The sequence below is a fragment of the Lipotes vexillifer genome, unplaced genomic scaffold (genome assembly GCF_000442215.2).
Source record: "Lipotes vexillifer unplaced genomic scaffold, Lipotes_vexillifer_v1.1 scaffold524, whole genome shotgun sequence".
NCBI lineage: Eukaryota > Metazoa > Chordata > Mammalia > Artiodactyla > Lipotidae > Lipotes > Lipotes vexillifer.
Genome location: NW_006774722.1, coordinates 2105856 through 2115348, shown reverse-complemented (window position 1 = coordinate 2115348; position 9493 = coordinate 2105856). Strand labels below are relative to the sequence as shown.

Here is a 9493-nt window from a genome sequence, read left to right as displayed (position 1 = left end):
TCACTAACAGAGGAAACCTGTCACCTTGACTCTGGGGGGTTCACATTTGTTCGGCAACAAGTCGATTGTGGCTCTCTGGGTCGATGCCATTTTCCCAGATGAGGCAGTGAAGGACCAATGCAGTGGATACAGCTGGGAGTCAAGCCACAGTCATTGTGTAGGTCAAGACTTCTTAGACCTTGCTTCACTGCCAGCTTTGCCCAGCCTGGTACCTTGTGAGCAGGGCCTCTTGCGAAGGGTGAAGCTGAGTTTGGGTTTCAGGGCTGGTTGGGGAGATCTTAGAAAGACCCCCAAATGGCTTTCCTCTCTGTAGGGGCTTCATGAATAGAGTCCAGTTCTCCTGCCCGCTTGATGGCATTTACTGTGAAGCATCATCCGTCTTTGACCGCGGACGCGTCTTTCTCTGGAAGTTTCAGATCTCTATCACCAACCGGTCTTCATCATCGCTGCTGGTGTCGCTGAACTCCACACGAGTTTGCTTTCTCATTCCTTCCAAACCCCTCTTCCTGAGGGTTTTCGAAGGGGCTGCAGGGATCTCCGTGGGCTGCCCTGGGCTGGACAGAACCACACCATCCTTTAGAGCGATGAATCCAGATGCTTGACATTTCCCACTGTCATTTCCTACCGGAGGGCAGGGGACCCGCACTTCCCCACACCCGTATTTCCCCCCCGAAGGGAAAAATGTCCTGTGTTTCCCTTCCTCTTGGTGTGAACTAGCTGGACCTGGTCCTGAAGCTGGTATTTCAAGGTGAGTTTTTCCAGTGGACCCCAGTGGAACTGAACCTGAAAGTCTCTGCCCAGATGAAGGTTTCCCGGGCACGAGTGATGGGGACACACCCTCTGCTATCACTTTTCTGTCGGGGGAGCTTTGTGTCAGAGTCTCCCTCGCACCCTGGCTGGGGTCTTGTGGTTCCACACTGTGAATTCCCAGTGCTGTGTGACCTGCTCTTTTCCCCAGAGAAGGACAAAAGGCGGCCACAGAGGTGGCAAGGTCATGGCAGAGAGAGGCTCCTTTAGACTCAAAGGAAGAAGGCTCTTGAGCATCCGAGAAAATGCGAGGCGTGGGGTCTGTTGACACTTGCTCCTGGCGGGGCGGCAGGTGAGTCTCTGGCAATCCCACGTGCAGACCTTTGCCACGGGCTGGAGGTCTGTCATTAGCCACTGCCGCCAAGGAGTCGGATGGCAGAGATAATCCTGACCTCACAGCTGTATTCTGAGGACGACGACCCCCATGCTCACCGGCAGATGGAGAAATCTCCTGCAGCAGTGTGCAAAGGAAAATAAATGGAGGGACAAAAGGTTAATTGGTACAAAAAAACTTGTGGTCAGAAACATGGTCCTCAATGGGAACAAGGTCTGGAGGTCTTAATGACTCTTTACAGAGCCTGAACTTCGATACAGTGTTCTCATCAGTTTTCATTAATAACTAATTGATGCATTAACTCCAGTAAAGTTCCGTGTTGACGCACAATAAGCTACTGAGACAGCTCTGTATTTGTATCTGGCCTTGTGAAAACCCAGCCACTCAATTATCCAACCAGTTCTGAGCATCCAATTTTAAATCATCACTGCTCCTGCAGCGGGTGTGCTACTTTATGGTACCGTGCATTTGAGTTTTTCCAGATTAGCGGTTTTTCAAGGGGCGGTCTAGACTATAGCATTTTCACGTTTCTCAGCCCAAAGCCCCCCAGTCTGCCTGGCATTGATGCCGCATTGCAGTGACCTCCGCAGGGTGATAGGCATCTCTGTTCAGGTATGAAATACTAAGGGACTTGGGATTTTTTTAATCAACTGTGAGATCATCCCAAGTTCACAGCCCAAGTCACTGGCTGATTGAGTGCAATGTCTGGAGGCGTCTGTTTGCCTCACGGGGTTTCTGTGCCAGGAAACTTCTAGATGGCCCAAGCGAGTTTTGCCACACTGGACACTAACAAGAAAAAAAAAGAGGCAAAAATCTAGAAAAGAGATAGGCAGAGACCGCTCAGAACCACAGTTCCCACCTTCGAGGTTGATCTGTCTGTCTCCCTGACAGCTCTTGAACTCGGGTGAGGACAGGAGCTTCCCGAGCTGTGTCTGCTGCCCTCGTTCCTCTCCTTCTCTCCGTCCCCAACACAAAGAGAGGATCCTGAGGCAGCACAAGGTGGCTCCCCTGACAGATCGAGACCTAAAAAGGGGGGAGGCACATGGACATACACCTGAAGTTATAAAGTCAGCCAACAGTCATTTCCTAGGAGTTGATCTGGGTCTTCACGACCAGCTCTGAACTCATAGCCTCATCTCACATGGTGCATCTGGGAAATGGATTTTTACCGTGAAACGGTTCACATGGTCAAGCAAAACGCCTCCACTTCTGATAAGGAAAGAAATGGCAAAACCAATTCCCAAGGCAGAAAAACCCCTTGATTACAGGTCTTTTTTTTTTTTTTTTTTTTTTGCGATATGTGGGCCTCTCACTGTCGTGGCCTTTCCCGTTGCCGGACGCGCAAGCTCAGCGGCCACGGCTCACAGGCCCAGCCGCTACGCGGCTCACGGGCCCAGCCGCTACGCGGCATGTGGGATCCTCCCAGACCGGGGCACGAACCCGTATCCCCTGCATCGGCAGGCGGACTCTCAACCACTGCGCCACCAGGGAGGCCCGATTACAGGTCTTTTAAAAGATGTTTCAAGTGAATCTTTTTCTCGTCAGTCATCTTCCTGGCCACGTTGGTTAATTTTGGATCGGTTTGAATTCCCTGGCCATTCAACTGAGGGTCGAGAGTAGAAATTTCCCTGTCATGTAGGATGCCTTAGTCTCCATCAGAGCACTGACAGCAGGAGGGAGGCTGGTTTTTGTGTTGCTGTGGTTCTGTGGTGGTGTTTGTGATGTGTGGGGGGAGAGGGGTGACAAAGATATGGCCTTGACGACATCCCCAAAACAGCATCTCCCTTTCAGGGGAAGAGCTGCCCTTCCCCCGTCCTCCATCGTTAATCTCCCCTCCATTTTGTCATACTGGCCTGGGATACAAGTCCGAAGGACCACGGAGTTTCAGCAAGTAGATCCCATCATGAGAAGAGATCAGAAAAACATTCTAGAAGAGCTGTGTCACCAGCGAAAAGCAGTCAACCCACTTTTACATCTGCTTTTAGCTTGACTAACGCTACACATGCACAGAGTTTTTAAAAGTCGAGTATTCCTGCGTATTAAGAGAAACAGCCACACCTGCCCACCCACTCATCTTTTCCCACTTTGGATTCCTTTTGTATTTATCTCCTTCTCTCCTAAGAACAAGCGTGTAGCACCCCTTCTGGATTCCCTGTTTCCGGTTTGGAGGATAGCCTATGACGTCATGAGGGGAGAGGAGGCTTTAGGACGAGCTCCCCCATCCACAATCCTTATCACTTGCACACCTGGGCACACCCCCTCCCCTCTCTCCTCTCTACAGTCATATGACTATGATGTCATAATTTTGTTTAGGATATCCAGCGTTTACATCACTATGTTCAGGAACACGCTCTTCACCACCAAGCCAGGTAGCGTGCTGTGATTACGTTGCCTTTCTTGCCAGCACTGTTTTCCCTGGAGTTAATCATTATTTTGTCTTTTTCTTTTGCTTACTTTTTTGTATGGACTTATTCCTAAAATCATCCTCCCACCTCCTTCCCAGTGGTCTTTTATTTCATTTATTAGGTTCCATTTCATGTCCTTGGAAATCTCTCTCTCAAAACTTTCTGACCTGCTCCCAGTGGACCACTGCTCCCTTGGCCCGATGGGGGCTGAGCCCGTGTGTCACCCTCATCCTGGCAATTTTCTTCACCTCCTTGGTTCCTGGACACCCACGCTTCTTCTTCCCAGGTTTACTCTCTTTGCATTCTTTCTTAACGCAAAACTTCCAGCAGCTTCATGAGAAAGGGTGAAATAAAATTGTTTAGACTTTAATTGGCTACTTGTCTGGGTATAGCTGTCTGAATTAAAATTCATTTTCCTTCAGAATTGAAGATGTGGCTCCACTGAGCTCTAGCTGTTGAGAAGTCTGGAGCCAACATGATTTATGGTTCCCGATCCTTTGGAGGAAACCTGGTTTCTCTCTCTCTGGAAACTCCTAAACTCTTTCTATGCCAGTGTTACCATGGTCCTGGGTCTATTTCCATTCATTGTCTGGACACTCAGTGGGCCCTTTCAACCTGAACCATGTCTTTCCATTTTAGAAAAATATGTTATTTCTTTGATATACTTTTTTCCTTATGTTTTGTCTTTTCTCTTTTTCTAGAACTGCTCTTTGTAGGTTATTGGACATCTTGATCTAATGCTCTATTTTTCTTATCTTTTCTCTCCTATTTTCTAATTCTTGGTCTTTTTCACTTAGGAGCATTCTTTCAACTTTCCATTTCAACTCAGAGGTGTCTGTGTCTGCAATCACGTTTTTAATTTCATTATTATTATTAAGTATTATTATTCCTTCTTTATAGCATCCTGTTACTATTTCATGGCTCCAACGTCTCCCCTTCTGTCTCAGGCAAGATTAATAACGATCTGTTGTCATTGTTATTGCTGAAGTTTGCCTCTTCCTATATTGTCTCTCTTTCTTCCAAGTTCCTTTGTTTCTGTATGTTTTTATCTCTCTCTTTCCTACTAAAGGCTTCCCTGAGATACCCAGCAATCTTAACTACCTGCTCATGTTTAGGAAATAGGCACTGAAAAACTGGTTAGAAACACTTTACAAACATAAAATGTCAATCGTGGACCTCCCTGCAGGGTTATCTGGTTGCCCTGTTGTTGTGGGAAGACCTGAAGTAATCCCCATTAGCTCTTCCACACAGGCTGGTCGGCTTCTGCCCAAGGAGTTCTCTGATCTCCTGCCTGGAAAGGGTAAGGCAGGTGCCAGCATCCTGCAGTCAGAACTGGGATTGAGAGCGGGGGCCTCAACGTGCGGTGCCAACCTTTGTTTAAACCCTCTGTTTTCAGTACAGCACCCTTGCTCCCCAGCATTTTGTAGAGTCTCCAGAGAGTAAGCCCAGAGTCTTATATGGGGGCAAGAGCGAGGGACGTGACCAGGCTCTGAGAAGCAGGGGTGGGGTGCAGATCTGCGGGGGCGGGGGGGGCGGCGTTGAACGCTGCTGATTCTTTCAACTAACGCTCCTGTTTTCAGCCCCACCTGGTACCATGGACTTCTGAATGTCTAGGGCTTGACCACTGTTAAACAAGGATTAAGTTCACTTGGGTCTGCTAATCAGTGACCACTTAGCCACTGCATTCCAGCCCCTACAATTGTGGCGCCATTTCTTCTCCGGTCATCCTGTCCCCTTGGGCCTGGGCATTCCAAACACATTCCTTCACTAATGTCTGGGAGGAAAGCGTAGGAAGTGTATGTGCTCTGTCCTCCACCTTGAACCCGAAAGAACAGACCCACTTCTTATACCCCCAGGGGTAGGTCACTAAGATGATCGAGCACACTGATCTTGAGCAAATCAACTTTAAAAATCCATCAACGTTGTGACAATTTGGGAAAGGAAGCAATGATTTTTCCTTTAATACAGACAATCTTCACTTGAGCACCACGTTACTGAGATCACCTAAAGATGCGGCGCCGGGGTCTTTGGTATTTCATTCATCCGCTCAACAGACATGTCCTGGGCTCCTTCAAGGAACCAGGTACCATGTTCAACCCTGAGGAATTGAAGGACAAGACCAAGGTGCCCTGGCCCTCAGGAGCCTCTGTTCCGACGGGGAAGAGAAACAGAGACAAGTAAGATAATTGAGGTTGTGACGGGGGTCACGAAGGGAATAAACAGGGGGAACCCCAGAGAGGATCGATACACAGGAGGCTATGACAAAGATGCAATAAACAGGAGAGGGTAGAGTAATAACAAAAGTGATGATAAACAAACAGGGAATATTATAGAGAGTAACAGTCCCTGAAGGGCAGATTACAGAGAGTTAACTGGCTTGCCTAGTTGAGGAAGGCATCTCTGAGAAGGTGACACCTGAAATGAGACCTTCAGGATAAGAAAGAACCAGCCCTCAAAGGCCATTCCAGACAAAGGAGGAACAGAGGCAGGGGCCCTGCGGTGGGATGGAGCTGGGAGGATTAAGGAATCAGTGGAAGGCCGTGGTGGAAAGATGGTGGTGAGCACGGGGCAAAATGAAGCTGAGGGAGCCACCGAGGGCCCAGATCTGGTAGGGTGCAGGCAGCCCTGGGAAGGGGTTTAGATTTTATTCTTCATTCATTGTGAAGAAACCAGTGTTTCCAGCAAGAGGTCTACATCTTCTAGAGAGGCACTTGGCTACTATATGGAGAGAGGGGAATAGGATGGGAAAACCAGTTACAAGGTTCCCAAAGTGGTCTAGGGGGCCAGGTGAGATAACTTGGCTAGGGCAGTGGAAATAGAAATGGAGAAAATGGATGGATTTGAGGTCCATCTGCATTCCCACCTATGAAAAATCACCCAAAGACCACAATGATGGAAAACGTTTCTAGAGCTCCAGAGTCTACCAAGCCCAAGCGCCTCGCTCTAAGTGGATTAAGCTGTGCTCCCACAGTGACAAAACCACCAGGCAATTCATTCAATTCAAAGAAGTAAAACCAATTAGTACAGAGAAAATAATCAGATTGGCCAAGCATCTTCTCAGCAGGTCGTTTGGGTTTTTAAGCTTAACGAAAAGGCCACGCACGCCTTGGACCAATAACTTCTGACTCATCCGAGAAAGCAAGGGAAGAAAGTACATTGATTTAACTTGCCTGCGACCTAACAGTCTACAGAGAAAAGTGCGTTATCTTTAATCCCTGTGAAAAATGCCCAAATAATGTCACAGGAGTGTGTTAAACGGACTGCGACTCTTGAAGAAGGAAAGCATCCTTGCTACTAGATGAATATGGCCCTTTTCAAACAGTCGGTAGGGCTCCGGTCAAGGGTTAAAGCACAGAATGGTGTCCTCTTTACGTCTCGGCATCACTCTGTGAATCACTCTGTACATCTTCAGAAATTATGGATTCCACCGTCCTATCGCAATCTTTGCGAATTTGACCGCCCTTACGCAATTACCAGAATCTTACTATAGAACCCATCTCTCATCACAGCTCTGTGTGCTGTTCTGCCCCCCCACCCCGATTAAAGGCTGCGTTTTTAAGAATTTCCCTCAGAAATAATTGCCAAACCACCGTGGAGAGAGGAAGAGACTGCTTAGTATTGTAGCGAATTTAAATTTAGCCATCTTGAAAAGGCGACAGGAAACTGTAAGATAATTAGAAGGAAAGTGGAGTGAAGAAACAACACGATGAAACTTACAGCTTAACTGGTGACATCTTTAATGTCAAGCCTCCTGCAGGCTGTCTCATTGCGAGGCCTTGTTAAAATGCTAATAGACATATTACTCAAATATCATTATCTGAAAATGTAAGTAATTTGATGCCTTTTCATCAGTTGCCCCACTATACCCCAAACCTCCATGAATTTGGAGTCCAAAGACGCTGAATTATAAGGAAGAGGTAAAAATGAGTCTATCACGTTGGCCTCATTAAGTAAGCTATAAGCATCAACACGATCCCAGGGGTAATCTCCCAGACTACTAATTTATCTGAGACGAAACTGTTTACAAGCATCCCTGTCATCGAAGGATGCAAAATGTGCTACCAATTAAAATTTGCAATTACTTAAGGAAAGCGGGGCAGGACTCTAAGAGGAATCACTATGTGGGCAGTTATTTGCTCATATTCCAAATACTAGGTGAGCCCCTTTGAGTCCATATTTTTTGAGCCCATTTATGAGCCCATATGATTGAGCCTAAATATTTACTGAGCACTGACCACAGTCAACGCTCTGTGCCAGGAACTGTGCTGAACACAGGCAATTTATTCAGTGACGGAGGCAGATACCCTCATGGAAATGACAGTCTAATGGGGGGAGAAATTCAGCCAGCAAATAATTACACCCCCCCCCAAAAAAAATCACTTACAAATAACAAATGCTGGAGAGGGTGTGGAGAAAAGGGAACCCTCCTACACTGTCAGTGGGAATGTAAATTGGTGCAGCCACTATGGAGAACAATATGGAGGTTCCTCAGAAAACTAAAAATAGAGCTACCACGTGACCCAGCAATCCCACTCCTGGACATATATCCAGATAAAACTCTAATTCAGAAAGATACGTGCACCCCTATGTTCACAGCAGCACTATTCACAGTAGCCAAGGCATGGAAACAACCTAAATGTCCATCGACAGATGAACGGATAAAGAAGATGTGGTGCACATGCACAATGGAATACTACTCAGCCATAAAAAAGAATGAAATAATGCCTTTTGCAGCAATATGGATGGACCTAAAGACGATCATACTAAGTGAAGTAAGTCAGACAAACATCATATATCACTTATATGTGGAATCTAAAATATGACAAATGAACTTGTCTACAAAACAAACAGACTCACAGACATAGAGGACAGACTTGTGGTTGCCAAAGGGAAGGGAGGGCTGGAGGAGGGATGGACTGGGAGTTTGGGGTTAGCAGATGCAAACTATTACATATAGGATGGATAAACAACAAGGCCCTACTGTATCACATGGGGAACTATATTCAATATCCTGTAATAAACCATAATGGAAAATAATATGAAAAAAATAAAAGTCCAATCGGAAAAAATATCACCAAGCATATGTAGCAAATGCTAGGAAGGAAAAAGCAGAGGGTGCAATGAGATGGTACAATGGGGCCCTGACCCCACCTGTATCCATGGAAATGAGTTAAACCATGCATACTGTAAAACCATTCCCACATGCCACCTGTTTGGGGCTGGTTTTCTCTCTACCGAGTCTGAATCATTCATTTGAGTAATTATTCAACCAATATTTTTTAAGGCTCTACGGCACACCAGATATCGGACTAAAATTTTTTACAAGTAAATTCATTTGTTTCTGCAATCCTGTTACAACTTTTGTTTATAAGGCCTCTGAAGAAAAAAAAAAATATGGCTGAAAACGATGGAGGGAAGCAGCTTTATTCTTCTCAGGCAGGGGCTGGGGACATTCATTCCAATCAGAAAACGATCAGAAGTGGGTGGACTGTAGGACGTGGGGAGCGGCCACCCACTTGAGTCCCACAGGCAGAGAGCGACTTGAGAGACAGCCAGGAAAATATACTGATCGAGTACAGCATCGGGTATTTCTGTGCTACCCTAATGCAGCCTTCGGAAGGTTCGCCTCTAAGTAATCACAAATGAATCTTTTATTTCAGAAACCACTTTCCTTTGTGGTTCTCATCTCTTTTCTATTCCTTTGATGAAAGGCAATGAAGACAAGAACTGTTCCCGCACAGAAATTCTTCACCTAATAGACTATGTTTAGTGCAAAGCGGTGTTTAAAATCTTGCTTTAAGGGGCTTCCCTGGTGGCGCAGCGGTTGAGAGTCCGCCTGCTGTTGCGGGGGGTGCGGGTTCGTGCCCCGGTCCGGGAAGATCCCACATGCTGCGGAGCGGCTGGGCCCGTGAGCCATGGCCACTAAGCCTGTGCGTACCGCAAAAAA

At 46.8% G+C, this 9493-nt stretch overlaps 1 protein-coding gene across 1 annotated transcript in view; it reads right to left on the bottom strand.

Annotated features, from left to right (window-relative positions):
• Positions 1-412: 412 nt before the first annotated feature.
• The window catches only part of ZNF831 (zinc finger protein 831), an 81307-nt gene continuing 72226 nt past the window's right edge, over positions 413-9493 (bottom strand). The window contains exons 5-6 of the mRNA XM_007449470.1: positions 2001-2149; positions 413-1258 (exon numbers count right to left, since the gene is read on the bottom strand). Of these exons, the coding sequence (XP_007449532.1) occupies positions 413-1258; positions 2001-2149 (995 nt within the window). The remainder of the gene's footprint in view (positions 1259-2000; positions 2150-9493) is intronic.